The sequence below is a fragment of the Zootoca vivipara genome, chromosome 8 (assembly GCF_965207765.1).
Source record: "Zootoca vivipara chromosome 8, rZooViv2.hap1.1, whole genome shotgun sequence".
Taxonomy (NCBI): domain Eukaryota; kingdom Metazoa; phylum Chordata; class Lepidosauria; order Squamata; family Lacertidae; genus Zootoca; species Zootoca vivipara.
In genome coordinates this window covers 87,319,812-87,346,874 of record NC_142591.1, presented here as the reverse complement: position 1 = coordinate 87,346,874, position 27,063 = coordinate 87,319,812, and the positions used below count along the sequence as shown (strand labels likewise).

Genomic DNA, 27,063 nt, shown 5'->3' with positions numbered 1-27,063 from the left:
CTTTATTCTCTCTTTGTTCCTGATGTTGATCTTCCCTCCCCGCTTCTTCCCTGGCTGGGCCGGGGGGGGGGGGGACACACACACACACCATTTTGTGGTTTGCCTCAGGTGGCAAGATGTCTTGGGCCGGCCCTGATCCCTGCTAGGCTGGATATTCCTGCAACTCTGGGTAATGCTGTATGGCAACAGAGATCCAGCTTAGCCCCAGAGACATTGCTTTCTTCCTGGGGAGCTGAGCTCTTTGCAGGAAGGAGGGCTCCGAGGCAGGAAGAATCTCTAGGCTAAACTCGAGCCAGGCTCTTGGGGCAACGACTGCTTTTTGTGCTCTTGCTATCACAAGCCACAGATGATAACGCTCTGTGTGTTTTTGAGTAGCAGCTGTTGCCGTGGGAGAGACCAGGCTGCGATGCCTCCGACTCCAAAGACGCCTGGCTCCAAAGACGCCACGACCTTCTGGAAAAGGAGTTCAGAGTAAGTCTTGTATCTCTCCGCCACCTCCAAGCCCGGGCATGGCTACTTTTCGTCCTCCTGGTTCAACACACACACACACACACACCCGGGCAACCTTCACGTGGCTGTATCTGGTTTTGCTTGTGCCTCAGTTTCCCCCTTGTTGCCCTCTCTCCCGTCTAGATCAGTGCCTTGCAGAGGCAGAAGGAGGCGAAGCTGCGCGAAATTAGCCTGATCTGCGTCCGGGCCCGGAATAAGTATTCCAAGCAGCAGATTCAGTTGGAGTTCAGCGCCAGCCTGGAGGTAGGACTGAGCCAAAAGAGGGGCGGAGGAGCCAGGGGCTGGCAAGCTGGCATTTGCCCTCCCTTGCCTGGTGAGGCAGACTTGGAAGCAGATCCACAGCGGCATTTGCCGGGGGGGGGGGAGAACCCGCTGCACAAAACGCGTGGGAAACGCAGTTGAGATGGGAGCCATCCTCACCTACCTGCAGGGTTCAGGGCTGCAACATGGGAGCATAGCTGCCAAGTATCCCGTTTTCTCCGGGAAAACCCCGATTTTACTTACCTTTTCCCGGTGGCCCCCCCGTATCACTTCGTCTCCCGTTTTTCTCCGTTATTTTCTCCTGCCAGCGGCCATTTTTTTCTTTCCGATTTGCCCTTCAAAAGTCGCATCTACGCATGTCCGGAAGTGCATAGACGCGACTTCCGGTGTCGGCGGCGGCCATTTTTGGTGCCCATAGATGGGCGGAGCGACACCGGAAGTTGCGTCAACACACTTCCTGACACGCGTACAAGCGACTTTCGAAGCCGCCGCCGGCCATTTTTGGTGCCCATAGAAGGGCAAAGCGACACCGGAAGTTACGTCGACACAACTTCCAGTGTCACACGGCTGCTGGTCCCGGATTCTGCAGTCCGGGACTTGGAAGGTAAGCATGGGAGACGGAGCAATATTGTTTGCTTCTGCTCCAACGAGTGGGACCCAAACTAAGGAAAAGAAAGGAGATTCCTACTAAACATTAGGAAGGACTTTCTGACGGTGAGAGACATCTGAGAGTGGAACAGTCTCCCTTGGAAGGCGGACAGCCATCTGTCAGGGATCCTTGAGCTGTGATCCCTGTGATCCCTTGAGCTAGATGACCCTTGGGGTGCCTTCCAACTCTACATTTCTATGATTCTTCATGGCCTCCGCCGACACAGGCACATTGGGAAGCCTGCACCAGACCTCTTCACCCAAAGGGACTTCTCTCCCTCAGCTCTTTTCCCGTTGCACAGTGAGCATCACGAAGGCGCCTGGCCACGAAAGCGCAAGCCGCCCCTTCTCCCTCTCCAGCTTCACCTTGAGCGTTTTGCCTGTTTGTGTGCCTTTGGGGATACTGGAAGTCCTTTTGGTCCGGCCAGAGTTGGGGAAGGCGCAGAAAAGAGCAGCCCACTGGGGCCCTGCGAGGAAAGGCGAAAGCCCTAGCTCTGCTCTTCTGAATCTCATTTGCTGGAAGCCGCAGGAGGGGAGAGTGTTGCTCTGGTGCTCGGATCCTGCCCGCTGGTTTCCCTTTGGGGCACCTGGCTAGCCCCTGTGAGAACAGGAGATCTGGACTGCAGAGGCCCCCTTGGGCCTGGTCATAGAATCATACGAGTTGGAAGAGACCACAAGGGCCATCCAGTCCAACCCCCTGCCAAGCAGGAAACACCATCAAAGCATTCCTGACAGATGGCTGTCTAGCCTCTGCTTAAAGACCGCCAAAGAAGGAGATTCCACCACACTCCTTGGCAGCAAATCCCACTGCCGAACAGCTCTTATTGTCAGGAAGTTCTTCCTAATGTTTAGGTGGAATCTTCTGATCCTGCAGGCTTTTCTTCGTTAGCTTGTAACAGCCACAAGATCCATTGAGAGCCTTGCAGATGAGCAAGCAAGACCTACCTGCCCATCCTCCTGGAGGTCCACCTGTGTTGCAGGCTGTGTGGCAGATCTGGGGAAGCATCTTTGCTATTAAATTTGTATGCCTGCCCATCAGACGTTACGTTGTCCTTGGTGAGGAACTCATTCCATTGTTTGCTCTTTTGGAGTCCCACGGCAGAGCTTCTTGTTGTAGGACATGACCAGGAAAGCAGCGTCTCCGGAGAGCGAGGAGGATGGTGATGAAGACCTGGAGGAAGGCGATGCCGTCAGGTCGGAGTCTGGCAACGTTGAATCCCTACGCGGCAAGCTTCCGGTGTTCACGGTCAGCTCTACAGAATATCTCAAGCTCTGCGGGAAGCTGATCAGAGACGGCCAGCCTCAAGTCTTCCACGACCCCCAGGACACAGGTACTCGGAGGGGCTGGTTCTTGTTCTGCAGAACAGGCTGCCCTCTGCAAGTCAGGTGCAGAAACCAGCGGCCCTTTGCGGGGGGGGGGGGTGGACCCCATCCTCTGTCGACACGCAGGACACCTCTTCTGGAAGATGAAGGATGGTGCGTCTGCTGTGCGTTTTATTCCCCGCTTTCCTTTTATCCAGAAATACCGGCCTTGAAGGCGTTTGCCATCCGCACAGCCTTGAAGCACAGCATGGGGGCGGCAGAGAAGCTCATCCGGGACTTGGCTCGGGTCCTGAGCCAAATAGTGAATTACCTGACCAGCCAGAGAGCAGAGGTGAGCTTGGGAGCGGGCTCCTTTCTAATGAAAATGCCAGTAGTTAGAAGCTCGCCTGTATTAGGACCAGCACTAAAATTTGCACAGTGGTACCTCGCAAGACGAATGCCTCGTGCAACGAAAAACTCGCAAGACGAAAGCGTCTTGTGATGTTTTTGGTGACTCGCAAGATGAAGTTTTCTTATATATATATATATATTGAAGTTTTTATAAACAAAATAAAAGAAAGCAGGCACAAAAATCCAAAAAAGAAAAATATAAAAAGAAAAAACAAACACAAAAAGGTAAAAAAAGCAAAAGCAAATTCTTATTACAATCTTATCCCCGACTTCCCCGTCCCTCCCTACCCAGGTCCATTCCAGATCTTATCTTCACAGCTTTCTCTATGTTAAGCATAATAATTACGATTTTCACAATATCTTATTTTTAACTATTTCTTTAAAATTTCCCTTAGCCTTTAGTTTCCCCCTAAAAAGAAATATCCTAACTTCAAATTCTAATATATCCCTTCTCTTATTTGATCTCACCTCCCACCCCTCCCTTCCCCAGGTAGCAGTTTCCCTAGTTCCCCGGCCAGCATCCTTGTACTATCCAATTTCAAACCTTTTAATCCATCCATTTGGTCTATTTATGAACCTTTCTCACCCCACACCGCAAGACGAAGTTTTCTATGGCCGTGCTTCGCAAGACGAAGTTTTTTGCGGGGTTTTTGTTTGTTTGTTTGTTTTGCCGCAGCAAACCGTGCTTCCCAAGACGAAATTATCGCAAGAAGAAGCGACTCGCGGAACGAATTAATTTCGTCTTGCGAGGCACCACTGTTTTTCCTACTGTGGGGCTCATCCACTCCACACTCACCCTCGGTTGCTGCTTACAGAAAGCCCTGCAGCCTCTCACGTCCCTCTTCTTCCTCCCCAGACCGACATCCAGGAGAGTGTGTGGCAGTCCCTGCAGCAGCTCCCCAGCCTCCTCCAGGAGGCCATCGACTGCAGCCTCCGCGACACCCGGCACTGCTTGGAAGGCCTTCTCTTCGCCAGCCTGGCCAAGGGCACCAGCAGGGCCAAGGAGCTGTGCCAGGACATCGTCAGGAGCTGGGGATGCCCTGTAAGCCGGCTCTCCTCTCCTCCTGAAAGCCTTTTGTGACACAGAAAATGCGTGCAGAGGGCACCATCCACCAGGATCCTTTGAGCCCTAGCTGGAATGGGTGGGCATCCCCTGGCGCTGAATGTTGGGAGATTCAGGAGAGATGAAAGGAAGTCCTTCTTGCAGCCCTGCTAGGCATGGGAGGGAGCCACGCTCCTGAAGATCGGTTGGTGGAAACCGTGGGGCTCTTGGGCTCAGCCACCAGGAGAACAGGATGCTGAATTGGTGGGCCATTGGCCTGATCCTGCAGACTCTCCTTGCATCTCCTGCTCCTTTCCGTGGGGCTTAGGCAGAAGAGCCCCCTTTGGAGGGTGCCCAGAGTCCCAAACCGGGGGTGGGGAAGCGGAGCCACCCACGGGGAGCCCTCACCCTGCACCTCCTTGGTTTGGCGACTGCCAGGGAAGACTTCCATTTGCGTCCTTGAGTTGGTCGTCTGATTCTGTGGGGTTCCCCCCCCCCCCGATGCCTGCGATGGCTCTGCCTCCGGAGAACATCCCCGCCCAGCCTTGGCCAGCTCCGTTTTTCAAGCTGCGCTCTCCGTTCCTCCCTTGGCAGGTGAACGGCTACCCACACGCCACATACCGGGCCGCCTGCAATCACCACGGTCTCTACGCCTCTCCGACCCTCAACTGCGTGGTGGATTTCAACAGCCACCTCACCAAACCCATCTGGGAGACCCTGGCTGCAACGTGGAACGAGGTCTTCAAGTGAGAACGAGGGGCCAGGCTAGGTGTCATCGCAGAATTGTAGCATTGGCAGGGGCCCCCGAAGGTCCAGAAGCCCTGGCATGTGGCCATTCGACCTCCGCTTGGAAATCTCCAAGGGAGGAGAGTCCGCTGGCTGAATTGCAGCCCTGGAGGGAAGAGCTTTGGGGCTGCTGCCGAGGGAGGGGGGCAGCCAGAGACACTCCTGCAAGGGTCTTGGGGGGGGGCCAAGGCTGCATGGATGGGACTCGGGGAGGTGGGGGCGCTGTGCCCTTGCAAGGGGGCCTGGAGGAGGGAGGTGGGCCAGCCAGCTCTCTCCCAACCCCTCTGCGTGTGTGCTTCCTCCTAGCTGTCAGCTGAAAGAGTCCATTCAGGGCTTTGCTGCTGCCATCTTGGACAAGCTGAGGTGCTTCTTCAAAGACCTCCGGAAGAAACTCCGCAAGCAGAGCAGGGTGGCAGCTGCAATAAACATCATTTGCCGCCAGCAGATGGAGGCGGCTGGAGCGAGGGTGAGGCTGGGGAAGTGGGGGGGGGGCTCTCTGCCTCGGTTGCCCCTGAGGTCCGGGGGGGGGGCGTTAATAGGTTGTGTTTGTGTGTTGTTGTTAGTCATAAATATTTTTATTAAAAAGTTTTTATAGAAAACAAAAACACAACAATACAAACAGAAAAAAAAACACATACATCATCTTATATTATCTTTTTAACTCATTGTCTCTTTTGCTTCCCCAACTCCCCTCTATCTGATTTTCCTTTTAAATTCAGCTATAACAGTTTCTATTTCCTTACTTTTAATTTTCATCATCCTGTATTTTTCTTAATTTTTTTTTTACTCTCCACTTTTCTCCCTATTGCCTTAACTTCTGTATTTCCCTAGATATTCAAACTTTCAACTCTCAAAAATAATTCCCTAAATATAATTTAAATTTCCTCCAATCCTCCTCCATCCTTTCCTCTGCTTGGTCTCGGAGTCTTCCTGTCAATTCTGCCAGTTCCATAAAGTCCAACATTTTCATTTGCCATTCCTGTAGAGAGGGCAATTCCTCTTTTTTCCAATATTTGGCAGTTAAAATCCTCGCAGCTGTGGTGGCATACATAAACAAGTTAACATCTTTTTTGGGAATTTCTTCCCCCACTATTCCAAGTAAAAAGGCCTCTGGTTTTTTCAAAAATGTATTTTTATATATCTTTTTCATTTCATTATAAATCATTTCCCAGAAGCCTTTTATCTTACGGCATGTCCACCACATATGATAGAATGAACCAACTTCCTCTTTACATTTCCAGCATTTATTATCACCTTTATGATACATTTTCGCTAATTTTACCGGAGTCAAATACCATCTGTACATCATTTTCATTAAATTCTCTTTCAGCACAGTACATGCCGTAAATTTCATACCCTTCTTCCACAATTTTTCCCAATCTGACATCATAACTGTGTGTTGTTGTTTTGTTCTTGTTTTTATTCTGTATGTTGTGTTTATCATGCTGCAAACCGCCCTGAGATGTACAGATGAAGGACGGCGGAGAAACTTACAAACACGTTGGGGTCACGTGGGGCGAGTGGTGGGTTTTTGAGGGACCCCGCGGATCGGAAGGCTCACCCAGACTCCTGAACTCTTCCCTCAGTTGCTCAACTTCACCCTGAGTCTGATGGACGACATCACTGCACGGCAGCGGAGCTGTTCCCGCATCCTGACGCCCGAGATCCGGACACGCATGGAGCCAGCCTATGCAGGTGAAGAATGGCATAGAAGGGCCGGTGTGTGTGTGCGTGTGCGTGTGCGTGCTGGCTGAGATGGCTCATGCTCTGCCCCCAAGGTGGGAGGGAGCTGGAAACAGCAGGAGGGGAGATTAGATCCTGCTTGTGGGTTTCCCAGAGGATGTGGGACTCAATGCCCCTTTGGCCTGACCCAGCAGGCTGATCTTAAGCACTTATGGAACTTCCTGATCCAGAGGCAGTCTGCCTAGATTCCTGCATTCCTATAACAGCCACACTGAGAACAGAGTGCTGGACCAGGTGGGCCACTGGCCTGATCCTGCAAGCTCTTACGTCCTTATGGAAACCACAGGAGGGGAGAGCGCTCAAAGTGTGATGGGCGCAGGGAGTCTCTGAGGAAGCAGGAAGGGTTTTGCAGTATGATAGGATCCAGTTCAGCAAGGAAGTCTTGGGGGGCAGAGTTGGGGGGGGGGGTTCTGTGTTCTGCTGATGTGCCATGTGCTTCCACTCCAGCTTGCACCCAGATGTCTGGCCCCGGCTACTTCCAGCGGATGAAGTCCTGCATGGAGGATTTTATCCGCACAGAGAAACACACCATCTTTGATTCGGCTGCAAACTTGCTGCAGGAGCGGCTGAAAGTTCTGCAGGTGAGTTTGTGGGCTGCTCCAGAGAGCTGAGAAACCCTGGCCTAGCAGAACTTTCTGGGGGAGCGCCTTGCCTTGGCGCTCTCCCCTCTTTCCCCTGTGGCTCCCTTCTCGGTTGGCAGGAAACCGGAAGTCCAGGACCATAGAATTGTAAAGTGGGGAGGGAACCCGAGGGTCATCTAGTCTGCGATCTGCCAGGGCCACAGGATCTCCCCCCCCATGTCTCTCTGTTGGGAGGAAAGCCCCCGTCCTGCACGCAGGTGGCTCTGAGTGCCCCCTCCTGTGCTCGGAGCGGGGCAGGCGGTAGAAGGAGCAAGGGGGGGTGGGCTTCTAGGGCCAGCGGCCTCAGTGTGGCACCGTTTCCTTCCAGCAACACATTGGAGTGAGGTTTCAGGATTTGGCCCAGGAGCTGCAGACATCCCTGATAATGCAGCTGGAGCCGCTGCTGAAGCCTGTCCAGAAGAACGCAAAGATAACCTCAGGTACGGCTGTCCCCCCGCCCCCCCACCAACCATGGTGGAGGCAATTTTTAGAAACTCGTCATTCCAGGACCATCTTCCGTTGAATCCGACCATTCTCCGGAAAAGTGCAGGTGGGCGGCTCTTAATGTTGGGTTTCTGCGACTTGCCTTGGCCTGGCCTGCGTCTTGCGATGCCCTGCTGTGTCGCTGACATTTTGGGTCTTCTGGGCATCTTGGGTCTTCGTGGCTCTTGCCACGTATTCATGACGCCTGCCAGCTGCCTGGAGTGGGCCGTGTTCAGACAAGTCCTACTTGGGAGTAGGCTCATTGAAATGAATGAGCCCAAGTTAGAATCATAGAGTTGGACGGGGATCCCAGGGGTCATCTAGTCCAACCCCCTGCAATGCAAAAGCCATAATTTAAATGTGTTTGTAGGAGAGGGAGGTAGTGGTTTGTGGGGGTTTTTGTTACGTATTTTGTGTTTCCATTTTGTGCTTTTATGCCGTTTACTGCCCTGTGATCCTTGGTGTACAAAATCTGTCCTAGATGCTTTAGCTGAGATTCCTGCATTGCAGGGGGCTGGACTAGATGACTCTTGGGGTCCCTTCCCATTCTGTGATTCTATGATAATCGGTCCATGAGGGATGAGCATCCAACCTCTGTTTAAAAGCCTCCAAGGAAGGAGAGCCCCCCCCCATCTTCCGAGGGAGCCCCTTCCACTCTCAAACAGCTCTTACATGCAGACATTGGAGCTTTTTAACTTAAGCAGGTTTACTCCGAGTAGGACTGTGTTCCATACCACCTTATATACGCAATAAACAAGCGCTAGGAAAAACGGAAAGTCCACGGTGTCTGGTAGCCAAGTGGGGGCTGCTTTTTCATATGCTTGTGGGTGGGCTTCTTGCCGAGGGGCATTTCCTGTGCCCCTGCCACACACTTGGCCCACTTCTGTGCGTGAAAAAGATTTGAGGGTTGCCAATTCTTGGACGCACCTTGTGTTTAGGGGTTAGGGCTCTGTTTAGCCCCTAAGTCTTTGCTTGCCAGGGGAGGGGGAGGCTGTGGAAGACCCAGGGGAACAAAGGGGTGTGGTGTTTCAGGTGGCCATGTCTGGGTTCGTGGGGCCTTAAGAGAGATATTAACGGGCTTTTTATGCTCCTCACCACCAACAGAATTAATGACCATCTGCGCCAAGGTTGACAAGATTTGTAGGCATTCCTGCGTCAGTTACAACCTTCCCTGCCCCACACAAGGAGACGACAGTTCCGCCGAAATGAGGAGGGGCCTGCAGGGGAGTCAGGATCCCCCGAGCTCCTCGGCTACATGCATGGATGCCCGGATCGGTACCATCTCTCTCGCACCCATGCAGGTAAAACGAATTAACATCCGATACCCTTTCAAATGTGTTTCTGCGGGGACAGGGTTACCGGTTTGCTTTCGCCCTGGTTTTTATTATGTATTTTGTCTTGCATTTTTTGTTTTGTGAACCGTCCTGAGATTTGCAGGTGAAGCGTGGTGTACAAATTCAATAAATAAAAGCAATGAGTAATTAATAACCTCACAGAGGTTTGAAAGGAGGACCCGGAGAGAGCAGCTACCTCCCCTGCAAGGAGGCCCACACCTGCCTTAGGCCCCAGCTGGGGTGAAGGTGGCCGGTCCCCTGGAAGGGACCCCGAGGGTCTTCTAGTCCAGCCCCCTACAATGCCAGAACCCTTCTGAAGGCTGAGCCTTGGGATGAATCCCAGAGGAGCCCCTTCTGTGCTTCCAGCCCCAAGCAGGCTGCCCTCTTCTCTGCCTCTGCCTGGTTTTGCTTTCCCCCCCCACCTGAATTCGGATTCTTTGTGTTCTGATCTGAGGGATGCTCCAGGATCTGTTTTAGGAAATAAAGCCACAGGTTAATCAGAATTTTATTTTATTTTTTTAAAAAAATTTCTCAACATATATTTAATTGTAACACATCAACATATAACTTTGTGCAACTCGCTATATTCCTTTTGGCACCTGCAGAGGACATTCATAGATAGACAAGCCTATCCAGGTGTTTAGAAACCTTAATTTGTTTCCGTATCTTCTGTTGCCCCCTCAACACCCCCCTCAGGTGTATTTGTGCCCGTATGGCCAAAAAAAGAGGGCAGGGGAGCTCCTGCAACCACAGCTGGAGAAGAAGCACAAAGGCCAGGCCGCAGCGTCTGGGGCAGGAGGAGGCCCTGCCGCGATCCCCTCCCTGAGGTAAGCTGCCCTAGAGGAATTCCTGGCCACTAATAGAATCAGGTGGCGCTGTGGGTTAAACTACTGAGCCTAGGGCTTGCTGATCAGAAGGTTGGAGGTTCGAATCCCTGTGACGGGATGAGCTCCCGTTGCTTGGTCCCAGCTCCTGCCAACCTAGCAGTTTGAAAGCACGTCAAAATGCAAGTAGATAAATAGGAACCGCTCCGGAGGGAAGGTAAACGGCGTTTCCGTGTGCTGCTCTGGTTTGCCAGAAGCGGCTTAGTCATGCTGGCCACATGACCCGGAAGCTGTACGCCAGCTCCCTCGGCCAGTAAAGCGAGATGAGCACCGCAACCCCAGAGTCGGTCACGACTGGACCTAATGGTCAGGGGTCCCTTTACCTGTTACCTTAATAGAATCACAAGATTTTTGAGCTGGGCGGGGGAGCTCAAGGGCCAGGGAGCCACAGCTATAAAGACTCCAGCTGCAGGGACTCCTCCTTGCCCTCGAAAGGGGCCAGATCCAGGGCGCTTGACGTGGGTTGCTGGAGAGCCCCTGCCTGCTCTTGGGCCATTCATCCATGTCAGTCAGGAGAGAGGAGCTGGGGGGGGGGTGCTGAATGGGAGGAGCCTCCCCCTTTGTGTTGGACGTGGAGGGTGAAGCACATTCTGGTGCTTGATTTCTTTCCCAACTTGGCTTTCTCCAGCTACAGGGGGACGACCATGGACGCCAAGCCAGGGATCTCCGCCCCGGCCCCTGGGCCCTGTCGAGGGTCTGCCCTGGAGGGCTGCCAGCAGGAGTCAGGCCTTCTCTTCGGAGCCCCTCAGCCCCACGTAAGTGCTGCCCTAGGACCCCGGAGCTCTGGTTGAAAGCATCTCCCTCAGCCCTTGAACCTGCGGGCCAGGACCCCTTTTAAGGGTGCAGAGTTCACCTGTGGAACTCCCTCCCCCAGGAGGCAGGGATGGCCCCCAACCTGGATGGCTTTGAAAGAGGATTAGGCAGATTCGTGGAGGGGGAGAGGGCTCTGGATGGGCTGCCGTTGGTAGCAATGGCTCTGCTCCTCCTTCTCCGTCAAAGATTCAAACTTCAGGAAAGAAGATTCCAGCTCAACATTAGGAAGAACTTCCTGACAGTAAGAGCTGTTCGGCAGTGGAATTTGCTGCCAAGGAGTGTGGTGGAGTCTCCTTCTTTGGAGGTCTTTAAGCAGAGGCTTGACAGGCATATGTCAAGAATGCTTTGATGGTGTTTCCTGCTTGGCAGGGGTTGGACTGGATGGCCCTTGTGGTCTCTTCCAACTCTGATTCTATGAAATGCAGCAATACTTCTGAATACCAGTTTGCGGAAACTGCAGGAGGGGAGGGGGCTCTTGTGCCCAAATCCTTTTTTGTTGGATGGGGAAAGACTCTCTGGGAGGCTAGTCAGAGTGCTTTGGATGGCTTCAGATGACCTGAGAGCCAGAAACAGCTAACAAAATGCCCTGCTTCTCCCCCCCCCTTGTCACCCCCCCAGGTGCCTGTGAAAGTGGACAGTGAGCAGTTTGCTATTCCTGGTTCAGCAGGTAAAACACACAAGAATTACTTGGACGGAGTAAAGTGGGTGGCACAGCCCTCCGACCGTCCCCGACAGGCGTCCTTCCAACCTCTCTTTGTAAATGGCCCCTTTCCCTGTTGCCTCCAGCGAGGACACACAGCTGCCCCCTGGGAGGGAAGTTTTGCAGGAGACAAGGGTTGTTGTTCAGCTTCAAACAATTGGCACGGACTCAAAACAAGGACTCTGGGCTTTAGTAGTTATAAGAGGGGTTTTTTTTAAGGGGGGGAGCCTTCATGGGGGGTGGGGAAAGTGCTGTCTTTGGGCAGGAAGGGGCCTGTGTGCTGCCTGGAGAAGGAGAGGGGAGTCCCCTCTTGGGTTTTGGCTCACTGGCCCTCGTGGTCCGTTCTAGTGCGAGAGAGCGGGGTGGTGGTGGCGATTTCGTAAAAATTAATGCACAGCTTGTCTGACGGGGGTGGCGGCGGCGAGGAAGAAACCCTTCAAAGTTGTTTACAAAAAAAAGATAAATCACTCAGAAGATTTAACTCTAATTTAAGGGCATAGCAAAAGACTTGAAACAGATTAAAACTAGCATCAGCTTCCTAAGCATCTGGGCCAGCTTGTCGGAAGAATGTTTTTAGCAGGCACTGAAAAGAATTCAGGGAAAGGTGTGTAGGTGATGCCAGGAGACGAGTTGCGTCCCCACCTGGGATTTTAATCGCCTGGAGGCCACCGCTTTGCAGCGCCCATGAAGCCTCGTGCCTCCTTCTCCTCCTCCTTTTCCAAACGGCAGGTGTCCTCCGTGTCTGGGCCAAAGAGGGAATCTGGGGAAAGTCTTCGACTCTCAGCGCCGAGAAGGAAGAGGCGAGTGGGAACCTGAAGACTGAGAAGATGGAGACAGGCCCTCCTTGCCCTGCCAGTGCCACCTGGATGACCCACTGAAGTCTCTTGGGTTGGAAGCCTCCCGGTTCCAGAGGGACCTTGCCAGGCCCATGTCCCTCCCCACAGGGGCTCTGTGTGGGGGGGGGGGGGCTCTCTTTCTCTGCATTTGACAAACTGGAGCCGAGAGCTACATTGGCAAAGCAGAGACAGACACGAGAGCAGGCAGGGAAGCCTCTTGCAAGTTCATGGCTGCCCCGCTGATAATGCAGATATTGCGAGATAAATCTTGCAGAGCCCCTCCCTGTTTTATTTAGAGCTTCTGTGGCGTCTTCTGGGGGGAAGAAGTTGGGCAGGCTGACCTTCGTTACTCAACACAAAATAATGTTGCTGGGAGTCAGCCCGGCGTGGAGTTGTGTCTGCGGAATCAGCGCTTGGGATAGGTGGGGGGGGTGTTTGTGGATGAGCTGACTGCTCAGGGCTGGGGGCAGCTCTGCGTTGGAGTGCAGGAGGAGCTCCTGGGGCAGCTGTTAGCCCTTCGCTCCCAGTCGCCCCCCTCTTGCGGTCAAAGGGTGAAGCGAAAGAGCCCTTTCCCTCCATCCTCACTGCTTGGGTGGTGCAGAGTTTCTCATGCCTGCCCTGTTTTTCAGGAGCTGCCCTTGCACCTTTGCCAGGGAGTCTCTGTTTTGCCCTCTACAAGCAGATCACTCACCCACCACCTCCCCTCTTTGAATCTCCTGTCTTTTTGGGGTCTCAATGAGGGAGGTTTTTCAGCACTCTCTCTCTCTCTTTTTTCTTTCTCTCTCTCTCTTTTTTGCTCCAATATCTGCAGTTGAAGCAGACAGCCTGCAGAGAAGGCCTTAAGGACTCTCGATTCCCGCTTGCCTTTCTCGCTGTTTTTCCTCTCAGCTTTGCCCTAAAGACCCTTACAGGGGTTTGTCTGCCTGGCAGCTGAGTAGAGTTTCTTTCTTTCCAAAGCCACATGCTCTTGAGAAATATTTACATTACAAAGTGCTCCTTAAGTTTTGTGGCTGTCAGCCTCTCTTTCTGTTTGCAGGGCACCCATCGCTCCCCATCGCCATTTTTCTGACAAGAAGGCACTTAGGTCTCTGCCTCCCTCTTGTGCTTCTAAAACAAAAGTTCTAAGAATTCCCTGGCTAGTTAACTGAGGGTCAGCAACTGAGCAGCCCAGTGGGGGGTGGGGCCCACGTTTGGACTTTATTATCATCATCATTATCATTATTGTTGCTATTCTTTGTATCCCACCTTTTCCCCTAGCAGGTACTCAATGTGGTTTACAGAGTAAATCTGGATTATTTTGAAAGTTGCACAAAGTTTTGCATTAAATGTTCAATGCTTGACAGAACTGACCACATTCTTTGGCTCTTTGGGGGCATCGGGTTCCAGATTCAACTTGAGTATCCTGGGAGAAACAGCTCCCTGCTTCTGTCTGTGGTTGTAACTTGAGACAAAGGCCTCACCCACTTTCCTTTGCTCTTCCATCCCCGGGCAGAGGAGAGGATGAAGCACTGAGGTGGCTGCTGTTTCCAAGAGACATCCTGATGGTGCAGCCTTTAGATCAGACAGAGGCAAACTGCGGCCCTCCAAATGATTTGGGACTACAACTCCCATCATCCCTAGCTAACGGGACCAGTGGTCAGGGATGATGGGAATTGTAGTCTCAAAACACCTGGAGGGATGTCTCTTGGAAACAGCAGCCACCTGCGGATGGAAGAGCCTCAGTCCGAACGTACAGGGGGGGGGGAATCTGCTGGATGGGTGCAGTGGAGGGGAACTCTTGTTCCCCCATCATAGCTTGTCAGGTTTAAGCGTTTTTGTTAACTGCTTAAGACTTTGCAATGTCAATATGTGTCCCACCCCCACCCAAGGAGAAGGTGAAGGCCTGATCTTGATGGCCCCCATCCTGGGAAGGGGGTCAGTGGCCAGCTGGCTTATAATGAGCCTATCAGGATGGAGAGGAAACGGCCAGGGCAGCTCCGAAAGAAGAACTTTCTGACACTGAGTGGAATGGACCCCCTTGGAAGCAGAGGCTGGGTGTCCCATCAGTCGTGTGATCTGGTTGAGATCCCTGCATTGGGCAATGGAGGATGATATACCCTGTTTCTCCAAAAACAAGCCGTAGCAGGATTTTTAAGCATTCAAGGAATATAAGCCATACCCCGAAAATAAGACATAATGATAGGCGCAGCAGCAATGCCGGCTGCGGCAGGAGGAGGAGGAGGGGGAAAAATAAGACATCCCCTGAAAATAAGCCATAGTGTTTTTGTTTTTTTGAGGAAAAATATAAGGAGAAACACGGTAAAACATCAGGTATAAGTTCCATTCCCCTTTCAACATTCATTAGTAGGGACAGTATGAAAGGGACCAAAGGATGGAATCTCTGAAAGAAAATACTCCAGTAGGAGGGGTGTCCTTTGGTGTTTAAAGTATTTGCAGAAAGAGGAAGCCGCAGCTCTGAATTCTAGAGTAAAGACTGAGGGAGGGGGATGGAAGGCTCTCTGGTATTTGGTATGAGAATAACAATTCTGGGAGAAAAGATAAGAACATGCTGTGTTTGGGCTTAAGAATTGCATAGCAAGACTGGGAGGGGAGCATGTTAAGCTTGGGAAAATGGACTGAGGTTTGTTTTGTGAAAAGGGAATTGCACAACAAGGCACAAAACAGACTTCCCTGGATGTTTATGGAGTCTGTTTAAATCTCAGTATTGTTAATTAGAATGCAGCGAACGCAAAAAGGCAGGACGATTAAATTGTATGGGAAGAAATGCGATTTGAAATTAAGACTAACGGATCGATAAAACAAGATTATATTTGATTAATTGGGGAAGCTGTTGGGTAAAATGTCTAAACAGGAATCGAGCTTGTGCAGTCAATGGAAATAGAAATGGATGGAAAACAATTAGAGACGAAGAAAAAGTATTTTACTGTGAGCAGCAAAGGAGGGAAGGGGAAAGAAGCACCTTGGAGGGGGCGGAAAGTCATTTTTAAAAATTGGTGTTAAATTCATATTACAGTGGTGCCTCGCTAGACAAATTTGATTCGTTCCACAAGTCTTTTCTTATAACGAAAAATTCGTCTAGCGAATCCCATAGGAATGCATTGATTTTTTTTGGATTTTTTTTTTGCCCATAGGAACACATTAATTGAATTTCAATGCATTCCTATGGGAAACCGCGATTCGCTAGACAAATTTTTCATAAAACGAATTCGTCTAACGAGGCAACCTCTGCTCGAAAAATCCTTTCGTTAAGCGGAAATTTTGTTAAGCGAGGCACCACTGTAATTTGCTGTTAATTTGTTTCAAATTTGGAAAATTAATAAAAATTAATTGCAAAGACAAAGAGAGATCCCTGCATGCAGGAGCTTGGACCCTCGAGGTCCCTTCCAACTCTACAGGGCTGGGGGTCCGTGGATGTCGGCACAGAGGTCTCCGCTGGTGTCAGCAAAAGAGCCTGTCCTTGCCCCAAGAAGGGCAGCAGACCCTTGTGGCCACCCCAAGAGAGGCTCCCTCGTCTGGAAGAAGAGGCTCAGCGTGGAAGGAGCCTGAAATATACTGCACTCAACAGCTGCGTAGTGATTCCATGCTCTTTATTGCATCTCTTAAACAGTGAATTGAATCCCCCCCCCAAAAAACCTCGGGCTTTATATACATTATTTATAAAATGGGTCCCGTGTGATTGGCTGATTCTGCTTCCATCCTGGGGCCCAATTGGGCTGCTGCTGCAGGCCAATCTGGTTGCTGCATTCTAGGATCTTACCTGCCTAATGTTCTAGGATCCTAGCTAAGTACATAACACCCCTCCCCTCAAAGTTCCCGTCACACCTGGGAGGAGGTTAGTATTCGTAATCCTCGACCACCGAGGGCTGCGGCGAGAAGTGTCCCTTCAGCCGTTCCATTATTGTGTCGTAGGGAACGGTCGCGAGATTTTCAGGCGCAAGGAGGGCCCGGGCGATCTCGAATGTTTCCTCTCCGCAGACGCTGAAGAATGTCGCCCTCTTCTTGGCTGCGTCAGTGATTTCCTTTGCGTCCAGGAGAAACTGGAAGCGGGTGGCGTATCCTTCCCAGTCTCCTGAGGCCGGGCTGAACGGCGCGAAGCTGCTGTCAGTTGCCATTCTGAGTCCTCGGGTCCTGGAGCTGTAACCTGGATGCGCAGTGCGATGCAATGCGTTCGGCTGGAATCCTTGCGCTGACCTCTTCTTGGCTTCGGTTGCCAAGGCCTCCTCTAGGGCAACCTGGAACGTCAGGTCCTTCTTGGCGTAGAGGCGCCGCTGCAGCTTCTCGTCCCTCAGGCCACCCACAAGGCGGTCGCGGAGCATATTCTCCAGCTCTGTGAAGTTGCAAAGCTGGGCGGCCTGGCGGAGGGAGGTCACGTACCCGGTTACGGTTTCTCCGGGAGCCTGCCGCTTTGCGTAGAAGGCGTTGCGGGAAGCTACCACCGAGGGCTGCGGCGAGAAGTGTCCCTTCAGCCGTTCCATTATTGTGTCGTAGGGAACGGTTGCGAGATTTTCAGGCGCAAGGAGAGCCCGGGCGATCTCAAATGTTTCCTCTCCGCAGACGCTGAAGAATGTCGCCCTCTTCTTGGCTGCATCAGTGATATCCTTTGCCTCCAGGAGAAACTGGAAGTGGGTGGCGTATCCTTCCCAGTCTCCTGAGGCCGGGCTGAAGGGTGCGAAGCCGCTGTCGGTTGCCATTCTGGGTCCCGGAGCTGTAGGCTGGATGTGCAGTGCGATGCAGCAGTGGCGGGCTGTGATGTGGTGTGTGGTGGTCAGCTCAGCAGGATCCCACCTTTGTCACCAGTGAAATATACTTGGAGTTGCACAGTGATTTTATGCTCTCTATTGCATCTCCTAAAGAGTGAATTGAATTTCCCCCCAGAACCTCAGGCTTTATAGACATCATTTACACAATGGGTCCCGTCTGATTGGGTATTCTGCTTCCCTCCTGGAGCCTGATTGGGCGGCTGCTGCAGGCCAATCAGTTGTTGCATTCTAGAATCCTCCCGATCTGATAGGCTGATTCTGCTTCCCTCCTGGGGCCTGATTGGGCTGCTAAGATCCTCCCTGCCCATTGATCTAGGATTCTAGCTCAGTACATACCGTAACAGCCCCTCGGCTCCTCCCCGATGCTGCGCACAAAGTGCTGACTGCCACGCAGAGAGGAGGCAGAAGGCCGCCGCCTGCCCCGGGGACGAGGAGCCACGGAGGGCCAAGTTGCGCCCACGCAGCTCCCTCCGCCTGCGAAACCCGCCGGGGGAGCCCGCGGAGGGTCTGGAGGCTGCAGACTACAAGTCCCGGCGGGCCTTGCGCTCGGCCGCCGCTTCTCATTGGTCCGCCGCATCCGGGTCCTACCACTTCGCTCTCCGCCCTCGCGCAGCGCCGGGCGGCGATTGGCCGAGTTCCTCGACCCCGGAAGAGGCTCGGCGCGTGGCGGCTGCGGAGAGGCAGGTGAGGAGCGAGGCGGGAGCCGCGGGGGCCCCAGAGGGGAGAGGGGGCGAAGGGGGGGAGACCCCAAGGAAGATATTCACCCTTTCCCTGCTGGTCCCTCTCAGGGCAGGGATTGGGGTTTGCTTTTTTTAGAAAGAAGAGCTCCTGTCCCTTGTCCCAGGTCCCTTGCTGCTTGCTCCTCCTTCTTCCCAGGAATTCCTGTGGCCATTTAAAAAACTTCACACTTGCTTGCATGGCTCAGATCTTCTGGCAGTTGATTCAGCCTAATCTACACCCACATCTTCAAATAAACGCAGCGGAGACGGAGCTCTGCAGTCAGTTCAAGCACCTGGTCCCAATCCACCTTTTATGGATTTCATATCCGCTGAATTTCTTGGCTGGGGCCCTGGAGGGGGCAGAGAGAAGAGCATCTCTCTCCCTGTGGCAGGTCCTGGAGGCTGTCCTTGAAAGGCAGCCAGGGGCTTCAGAGGCCAGTGTTGCCAGGACCAAGGCTGGCCAGGAAAGGGTTAATCGCCCTCTCCCTGTGGAGCCGCTTAAGGGATGCCCTCCTTTGCACCCATGCCATAAATGTCTCCCCTGGCTTGGCCCTCCATCCCATGCAGTTTCTGCTTAGCAAGAGACACAGGATCTTTCTTCCGCCCTCCACATGCGCCCAGAGCTGCCCTCTGCGTGGATCCCATCAGCTGCCACAGGCCCTTTACTGGGGTTGGGCTAGATGACCCTCAGGGTCCCTTCCAACTCTACCCGAGTCGCCCCCCTCGCCTGCCTGGAGATTCTTCCCCATTGAGCCACAGGAGAGCAAACCCTTCAGGTCCCAGCCAGCCCAGAGTCGCCTTCCCTCCTGCTCATCAAGGAAGTGGCTCCCTCAGGGACTCCAGCCAGGGAAGGGGCCCTTAGAGAGAGGGGATGGGCAGATGAAAGAAAGGCCTTCGGGACACAGCCCAGGATTAGACTGCGGAACTCCTTCCCCCGGCAATAGGCAGAGACGGCCACCCATCTGGAGGCCTTTAAGAGACAAATTCATGGAGGAGGAGCTGGCTCTTGATGGCTGGTCCCCACAATGCCTTGGCTCTGCCCTTCACAGCTGGAAGGCAGTAGGTGCTTCTCATGTCCTTTGGGGCGTCTGGCTGGTCATGGTGAGAACAGAATGCTGGGCGAGATGGACCAGTGGCCTGATCCAGCTGGCTCTTCTTAGGTGTTTTTTGCCTGTTGGAGATCCACAGGCAGGATCCGAGCACAAGAGCCCTCCCCACTCCTGTGGTTTCCAGCAACTGACAGTAAGAGCTGTTCGGCAGTGGAATTTGCTGCCAAGGAGTGTGGTGGAGTCTCCTCCTTTGGAGGTCTTTAAGCAGAGGCTTGACAGGCATATGTCAAGAATGCTTTGATGGTGTTTCCTGCTTGGCCGGGGGTTGGACTGGATGGCCCTTGTGGTCTCTTCCAACTCTATGATTCTATGATTCTAACTGCAATTCAGAAGCATCGCTGCCTTCGATGGTGGAGGCAGAGCAGAGCCAGCCTGGCTAGTCGATAGCCCTCTCCTCCTGCGAATTGTCTAATTCTCTCTTGAAGCCATCCAAGTGGGTGCCCCCCCCCACTGCTTCCTGCAGGAGGGAGTTCCACAGGTTGAGGATGTCCTGCACAAAAAAGGACTTGCTTTCATCTGTCCTGAATCTTCCCCCATTCATGGCATGTCCACGAGGTCTAATCGCATGAGAAGGAGGAAAACTTTTTTCTATCCAGTCTCCCCCTGCCATGCATAATTTCATAAACTTGGATCATGCCTGTCTTTTTCAAGGATTTATTTTTAAGATAAAAAAATTCCTTCAGTAGCACCTTAAAGACCAACTAAGTTTTTATTTTGGTATGAGCTTTCGTGTGCATGCACACTTCTTCAGATACACTTGAAACAGAAGTCAGACCCTTATGTATATACAGAGGGTGGGGGTGGGTGGGAATCGGTGATGGACTGGTAGGAGTGGTAAACCTGTAGATGGCTGTTAACGACTGCTGATGACTGCAATTGGTCCTGCGGGGAAAAAGCAAGGGCTGAGGCGCTAAAGAAAGCTTGATCATGCATAATGAGATAAGAATCCAATGTCTTTGTTCATCCCAGGTGGCTCCATGGTTTTAAGCTTGGTAATGAGTTCCAATTCAGCAACTTCTCTTTCCAGTCTGTTCCTGAATTTTTTCTGTAATAAAACAGCTGCTTTGAGATCTTGTATAGAATGTCCTGGGAGATTGAAGTGTTCTCCTACTAGTTTCTCTGTCTTGTGGTTCCTGATGTCAGATTTATGTCCATTTATCCTTTGGCGTAGGGTTTGGCCTGTTTGTCCAATATAGAGCTGATTTTTAAGAGAAAGGGTGGGAGGAAGGGGGATTGGCACGAAGCACCTCCCTGCGTAGTTGGGGTCTCTCCGAACACAGGCTGGCTCATGGGGTGCCCTCTCTCTCTCTCTCTCTCTCTCTCCCTGCAGATCCCCCCCCTTTTCCAGCATGGCAGAGCATCCGACCCAGGACCTGCTGGCTTTCCTCTCCCCAGATACCCGTCTGGACCTGAAGGATCGGGCCACGTACTATGTGATGGGGCTCACAGGCAACCCGGAGGGCAGGCGACTGCTGGCCTCGCAGCCGGAACTTGTGTCCGCCTTGTTGGCCCTGACCAGCGACCGCTCCCCGTGCATGGCCACAGACGCTTACCACGCCCTCATCAACCTGGCCACAGAGCCCGCTGCCCACGGGGCCCTGAAGGAAGGGCTTCCCGTCCTGCTGAAGCGCTTGCTGGATCCAACCTTCCCCATGGCCAACCACGTCTGCACGCTGCTCTCCAACCTGTCTCGGGAAGAGGCCTCGTGCAGAGCGCTCTTGGCTGCCCTCCAGGAGGAGAGCCTGGGGGGGCTGGCGGCCCTGGTGGACGCCTTCTGCATGGAAGGCTTCAACGCCGAGGCATCTCTCCACTACCTGGGGCCCTTGCTGTCGAACCTCAGCCAGCTACCTGAAGCCCGAGACTTCCTCTTGGACAGATCCAGGCAGGTGGGGGGGATGGTGCTGGGGTTGAGTGGGGGTTTATGGGGTGCCTCTGCATGTGGAGGATTTGCTGGGGGGGGTTGCGGAGAAGAAAGTGGGAGTAGCAAATATATATCAGTCCAACAGAGGCATGAATAGAGCTGCTGTTCCAAAAAGCAAGAGCAAGCTGCTTTTCTCCTGTTCTCGAGGGTAGGACTCGAACCAGGGGCTTCAAGTTGCAAGAAAAGAGATTCCAACTAAACAGGAAGAATAGACAGTGCAAGAGATTCCCGTGAGAGGTGGCAGACTCTCCTTCATTGAGATTCTTGCATTGCAGGGGGCTGGACTGGATGGCCTCCAGGGTCCCTTCCAATTCTACAATTCTCTGATTTCTATGTTTCCTCTCTGAATTTGGTGAGCTGCCCCCCTCAACCACATTCACCAATTTGTTCTAAGGCAGCTGGGAGGGGGAGCTTTCCCCCCCCCAGGTGATACAATTAGTAAAAAGGGACGCAGGTGGCGCTATGATCTAAACCACTGAGCCTCTTGGGCTTGCCCAAGGTTGGTGGTTCGAATGAGCTCCCATTGCTCTGTCCCAGCTTCTGCCAACCGAGCAATTCGAAAGCACACCAGCATGAGCAGATAAATAGGTACCATTTTGGCTGGAAGGTAAATGGCGTTTCCATGCTTTCTAAAACCAGGGAAACAAAAGAGAAAACAGACAGGGAGGATGGAGCTCTGACGGGAGGGATGAATTGGGGGTGGGGCGTCAAGGGGTCTACCTGGGCAGGGAGAGGTCATTCTTTTTTTGGAGGGGAGGCCTTTCAGCGCTTGAGTTGCCCCCTGCTTGAGTGACAGGTGCCTCTGATGGGCCTGCAGTGCATGATGGGAGGGGAAGAAGCCCCTGCTTTTCCTTAGGGCTCCTCCTTGACCGCAGATCCCCCTCTTCCTGCCAGGTGTGTGGTGCAGAGGTTGCTGCCTTTCACACAGTACACACACTCATCCATCCGCCGAGGAGGGGTGGTGGGCACGCTCCGCAACTGCTGCTTTGAATATGGTGAGTGGGGGGGGTTGGGGGGCGCTCTCTCTCTCTCTCTCTCTCTCTCTCTCTCTCTTCTGGCCCAGAGAAACCTGCTGCTTTTCTGTGTTTCTGTGTTCCTTTCCTTTCGCTGCCAGCGCCCCCAGTCTCTTCCAGAGTGGGCTTGGACCCCACCCCAGCAGGGTCTTTGCCCCAAATTGGACTGCCTCGCTTGTTTCCCCCAGGGCACCACGAGTGGCTGCTGAGCGACGAGGTGGACCTTCTCCCCTTCCTCCTCCTCCCTTTGGCTGGACCTGAGGAGTTTCCAGAGGACGAGATGGAAAGTGCGTCCCTTTGGGGAGGCAGAGAGAGAGGGGGGAGGAGATGGGTGCTGGGTCGTCGCACCTTGGGGGCAGAGTCTGTTCCAGGAAGCCCCAGGGGGGCGGGGCAGGGGTGTCTTAGCCACCTCAGTCCTGTGGGGGCCTTGGGGAAGTGGGACTCCTGGCAGGGTGGGCCTGGGCGGGGCTGTGGGGTGCTTGCCCCTCTCAGCCTGCGATGTCTTGGCCCCAGGGCTGCCCCTGGACCTCCAGTACTTGGCAGCGGAGAAGAAGAGGGAGCCAGACCCCGACATCCGCAAGATGCTGCTGGAGGCCATTATGCTGGTGAGTCCCAGCCTGAGAGGGCAAGGCAGGGCCTTTTCCAAATATCTGCCCTCCTTCCCCCCCCCCCCCTCCACCGTCTCAGTCTTTGGTTTTAAAAAAACAGACTCCTGGACAAGAAAGGTTTCAGCTGTATGCAAACTTAAATCCATGTGGATTGCAGAGTCGGAGAATGTGGATTTTGCCCTCCCTGCCTCCAACACCGAAGGACTTAAGGAGAGCATCTGCTGGATGAGGCCACGGCCCCCCTGGTCCAGCCTCCTGTTCTCCCAGGGGCCCCAAAGGGGAACGGGGACGCAGGGCCCGAGCGCAAGGGCACCTTCCTCCCCTGCGGTTTCCAGCGACTGGGATCCAGACCAACTTCTGCCCCTGATCCTAGAGGCAGGGCAGAGACCTTGTTAGCTGCCTCCTGCGTAGAAAACCCTCACGGCTGATTCAGAAGCCAGAGTGTTTGAGCTGCTGCTGGGACCTGCAGGCGGGTTTTCCCCAAAGAAGAGAAGGTCTTCCAGTGGCAATGTAGGGTCCCTCACGCACAGTTTGGGTGTTGGAGGAGACCATTTGTAGGCTCCACACGCACACACAGCTGACCTGTCTTCCATCTCGCCCTCCTGGCCTGTTGAGCCTCTTCCCTCCTTCAGGTTGCCCCCCACCCCTTTCCTTACTAGGGTCTGCTGCTGCTTCCAGCCGGCCTGATCCTAAACAGATTTGTATTTGTGGGGTCATGAAAGCCACCTTTGCCCAGTTCCCATGGAGGCAGTGCATGGGGACTCTTTGTTTTCTGCGTGGAGGAGCCCCAACCTGTCCCGTCCCCCCCAATTTCCCGGCTGCTTTGTGCCCCAGAGCAGTCCACTCCCTGCCCTGCCGCCCCTCCCTCATTCAGCTTCCCCTGGGGGTGCTCGGTTCCCACCCTGCGCCTCCAGGCAGACCCTCTGCACACAACCCCAGCGACAGGAGACCTTCCCCCATTTCTCTCCACAGCTCACAGCCACCAAGCCAGGGCGCCGGCTAGTGCGAGAGAAAGGCACTTACCTCATCCTGCGGGAGCTGCACAAGTGGGAAAAGGACCCAGGTGTCCTGGCTGCCTGTGAAAAGCTGATTCAGGTGGGCTAGGAAGGAGTGGGGAGCCGAGGATTGGCGCCCTGGCTCCCTTTGGTCACTCAGGCCCAGGGATTGCAGACTGATGCTTGGGGTGGGGGAATCCCTGGATGGCCCTGGGATGCTCTGGATAGGGTGCTGTGTGAGGGGGGGGGGGCTCCTTTGGGACAGGAGCAGCCCTGGCCTGTTCAGGCTTCAGGAGGGAGAGCGAGGGATTTAGGTGGGGAAGACTCCGACATTGATCCCGAGAGCCAGTGTGGTGTAGTGGTTAAGAGCGGTAGACTCGTAATCTGGGGAACTGGGTTCGCGTCTCCGCTCCTCCACATGCAGCTGCTGGGGGACCGTGGGCTAGTCCCACTTCTCTGAAGTCTCTCAGCCCCACTCACCTCACAGAGTGTTTGTGGTGGGGGAGGAAGGGAAAGGAGAATGTTAGCTGCTTTGAGACTCCTTCGGGTAGTGATAAAGCGGGATATCAAATCCAAACTCCTCTTCTTCTTTAGCTTGCACAAAAGATTAAAGGGAGAATGGGACGCTCTCTTTAATCAGGAAGCAGGGAACAAAAGCAGCGAGTAATCTCCAAGCATCCAGGCAGAGCCCGTGAGGCGGGGTGGGGGGGGGCAGAGCCTTTGCTTGGTGGTGGTTGGGGTTTGTGGGATCCAGTTGGGCTGCTGGATAACTGGATAACTCTCAGGCCACAGAAGGAAGCGACGCAGAAGCTGAGCACTCGGAATATTTCTGTGCTGGGGGAATCCCCCTTTCCCCTTGTTCGTTGGAATCCATGCCCCCTGTTCTGTTTCTGCTTCTGTAATCCCCTGGGGGGGCAGTGAGGGGGGCTTTCCATCCCCCCCACAGGCCCTTCTGGTTTGACCTGATGCTGCCACCTGGGGGCAGTTTGGGGTCGGGGTGGATGTTGCTTGGCTTTAGGCCTGATGGTCCCTTTCCCTCCTCCTTTTGCCCTGAGCAGGTCCTCATTGGTGATGAGCCGGAGGCCGGGATGGAGAACCTGCTGGAGGTGGAGATCCCTGCGGAGGTGGAGGAGCAGCTGCAGCGCCTGGATCTGGAGGAGGCAGATCAGCAGCAGCAGGAGGAGTGCAAGAGCCAGGCATCCTGCTCGGAAGGGCTGCAGAGATGAGGCGCAGATAACTGGGAGAATGAAGACCTCCAAGTCCTTCTCTCCCTTCGCCCCCAGCCAGCCTTGTGGCCAAAGCCCCTGCGACTGCAGTCTGGAAAGGAGAGTTGGCCAAGGACCTGTGCCAAGGAGCAACCAGCAGTGGGGGGGGGGACAGAACTGAGCCCCCTTCAGGAATGGGAAGGGCAGGATCTGAAGCCTGGGCCCTCCCTGCCAGCAGTTTGTCCAGGCATAGCTGGGTGCCCTTCCTGGGCCTGTAGGGGGCTGGCCTGCCTGGGGCGGGGTGTGTGTGTGTTATTGGGTTGTGGTTTTTATTTTGATAATATTGTGGTTTTTTATGTTGATATTTTCTGCGAACCACCCTGAGACTCTGGGTCTATAATTTCAATAAATAAATAATAATAATTCTGCCACCACCCACAGAAAGAGGGCGATGAGTTGGCAGCCCCAGTGACTCTGATGCCCTCCATTAAAATGTTTGCCAGCACAGAAAGACCCAGTTTATATCTGGCATTTGATTCTCTGAGGTTCCTGCCCTTCTTCTGGAGTCTGAGTGAGAAGACAGCCCTGTGGGTCTGGCCGGGTCTGCCTGGCCATAGGTGCCCCCCACCCAGCCGCATAGAATCATAGAGTTGGAAGAGACCACAAGGGCCATCCAGTCCAACCCCCCTGCCAAGCAGGAAACACCATCAAAGCATTCTTGACAGATGGCTGTCAAGCCTCTGCTTAAAGACCTCCAAAGAAGGAGACTCCACCACACTCCTTGGTAGCAAATTCCACTGCCGAACAGCTCTTACTGTCAGGAAGTTCTTCCTAATGTTTAGGTGGAATCTTCTTTCTTGTAGTTTGAATCCATTGCTCCGTGTCCGCTTCTCTGGAGCAGCAGAAAACAATCTTTCTCCCCACTCCCCAGCCTCCTTCCAAGCGGAATGTCTGCTGCAATGGCGGAGGTGCCCCCCACCCCACAATAGGTTGTGACCCACACCAGTGACGTCTGGGCTGCCTTTCAGCACAAGGGACCCCTTTCCAGGGTGTTTTCCTCCAGACTTCCCAAGCTGTGGCCGCCTGCGTGCTTTGTACTACAACCCTGGGGATGATGGGAGTTGTAGTCCAAAACACCTGGAAGGCAGCAGGTTGGGGAAGGACGGGGCCATTTCTGGACTGCCTTCTTGGTCCGTCAGTAACGAGCTGCCTGTTTCCTGCCCAGGCAGTCGGCCGAGGGAGGCAAGTTGCTGAGCAGCACTGGGAGGGGGGAAGAGGCCTCTTCAAGGCTTCCCATTTGAAGGACCACTGAAAAATCGGAGGTGAGACTAGGTGGGCTTTGGGCCTGATCCAGCGGAAGGGCTCCTCTTAAATGCAACCCGCCTTCCCTGCCCCCCTCCCCATCTGTTTCCCTTCACTCCCCCCCCCCCATTCCAGAGGTGGTCCTCGGCCCTTTCCAACATGAGAGACTCTGCTCTGAGCTGAAAGTGCAGGGAGGAATACTAGGAAGAGATGGATTCAGGCGACTGCAGGGGCTTAATGCTATCAGCTGCTCTTAGTTGCATGAGGCTCTTGGTAGCTCACAAAATAGCATTTACGGCCTCCCGAGAGTAGTCATCAAGAGGCAGCTGCTCCTCCATGAATTTGTCTTTTAAAAGCCTCCAGATGGGTGGCCGTCTCTGCCTCCTGCCTGGGGGAGGGAGTTCCGCAGTCTAACCCTGGGCTGTGTCCAGAAGGCCTTTCTTCTATCTGCCCTGGACCTCCCAGCACTCAGCTTCATGGGCTGCCCAGGAGCTCTAGCGTTAGGAGAGAGCCAGAAGCCCACCCTCTCTCTCTAAGGGCCCCTTCCCTGGCTGGGGTCCCTGAGGGAGCTGTTTCCTTGAAGAGCAGGAGGGAAGGCGACTCTGGGCTGGCTGGGACCTGAAGGGTTTGCTCTCCTGTGGCTCAATGGGGAAGAATCTCCAGGCAGGCGAGGGGGGCGACTCGGGTAGAGTTGGGAGGGACCCTGAGGGTCATCTAGCCCAACCCCAGCAAAGGGCCTGTGGTAGCTGATGGGATCCACGCAGAGGGCAGCTCTGGGCGCATGTGGAGGGCGGAAGAAAGATCCTGCGTCTCTTGCTAAGCAGAAACTGCATGGCATGGAGGGCCAAGCCAGGGGAGACATTTATGGCCTGGGTGCAAAGGAGGGCATCCCTTAAGCGGCTCCACAGGGAGAGGGCGATTAACTTTCCTGGCCAGCCTCGGTCCTGGCAACACTGGCCTCTGAAGCCCCTGGCTGCCTTTCAAGGACAGCCTCCAGGACCTGCCCCAGGGAGAGAGATGCTCTTCTCTCTGCCCCCTCCAGGGCCCCAGCCAACAAA

The 27,063-nt window shown here is 53.8% G+C and overlaps 3 protein-coding genes across 3 annotated transcripts in view; 2 read left to right on the top strand and 1 right to left on the bottom strand.

Annotated features, from left to right (window-relative positions):
- Nucleotides 1–13,718, top strand: part of NUGGC (nuclear GTPase, germinal center associated) — a 41,770-nt gene extending 28,052 nt beyond the window's left edge. The window contains exons 13-27 of the mRNA XM_088676423.1: nt 376–471; nt 634–753; nt 2,537–2,750; nt 2,940–3,073; nt 3,989–4,174; nt 4,769–4,920; nt 5,267–5,426; nt 6,547–6,655; nt 7,151–7,284; nt 7,652–7,763; nt 8,911–9,107; nt 9,837–9,967; nt 10,653–10,779; nt 11,456–11,504; nt 12,267–13,718. Coding sequence (XP_088532549.1) covers nt 376–471; nt 634–753; nt 2,537–2,750; nt 2,940–3,073; nt 3,989–4,174; nt 4,769–4,920; nt 5,267–5,426; nt 6,547–6,655; nt 7,151–7,284; nt 7,652–7,763; nt 8,911–9,107; nt 9,837–9,967; nt 10,653–10,779; nt 11,456–11,504; nt 12,267–12,415 — 2,070 coding nt within the window. The 3' untranslated portion in view covers nt 12,416–13,718. The remainder of the gene's footprint in view (nt 1–375; nt 472–633; nt 754–2,536; nt 2,751–2,939; nt 3,074–3,988; nt 4,175–4,768; nt 4,921–5,266; nt 5,427–6,546; nt 6,656–7,150; nt 7,285–7,651; nt 7,764–8,910; nt 9,108–9,836; nt 9,968–10,652; nt 10,780–11,455; nt 11,505–12,266) is intronic.
- A 2,225-nt stretch (nt 13,719–15,943) lies between these two features.
- On the bottom strand, nt 15,944–17,478 carry LOC148684938 (uncharacterized). The gene has a single exon (XM_088676131.1). It carries the CDS (start codon nt 17,062–17,064, stop codon nt 16,207–16,209), a length of 858 nt encoding a protein of 285 aa, XP_088532257.1. The 5' UTR covers nt 17,065–17,478; the 3' UTR covers nt 15,944–16,206.
- A 28-nt stretch (nt 17,479–17,506) lies between these two features.
- HGH1 (HGH1 cochaperone) lies at nt 17,507–25,214 on the top strand. The gene is made up of 7 exons (XM_035124647.3): nt 17,507–17,817; nt 20,292–20,843; nt 21,777–21,877; nt 22,084–22,182; nt 22,409–22,500; nt 23,476–23,598; nt 24,557–25,214. Exons 2-7 carry the CDS (start codon nt 20,311–20,313, stop codon nt 24,722–24,724), a joined length of 1,116 nt encoding a protein of 371 aa, XP_034980538.3. The 5' UTR covers nt 17,507–17,817; nt 20,292–20,310; the 3' UTR covers nt 24,725–25,214.
- Nucleotides 25,215–27,063: the final 1,849 nt, after the last annotated feature.

Coding starts and splice junctions, on each gene's coding strand:
- LOC148684938 (XM_088676131.1), bottom strand. CDS start 17,064: ATGGCAACCGACAGCGGCTTCGCACCCTTCAGCCCGGCCTCAGGAGAC.
- HGH1 (XM_035124647.3), top strand. CDS start 20,311: ATGGCAGAGCATCCGACCCAGGACCTGCTGGCTTTCCTCTCCCCAGAT. Junction 21,878..22,083: donor CAACTGCTGCTTTGAATATG/GTGAGTGGGGGG, acceptor TGTTTCCCCCAG/GGCACCACGAGTGGCTGCTG. Junction 23,599..24,556: donor CCTGTGAAAAGCTGATTCAG/GTGGGCTAGGAA, acceptor TGCCCTGAGCAG/GTCCTCATTGGTGATGAGCC.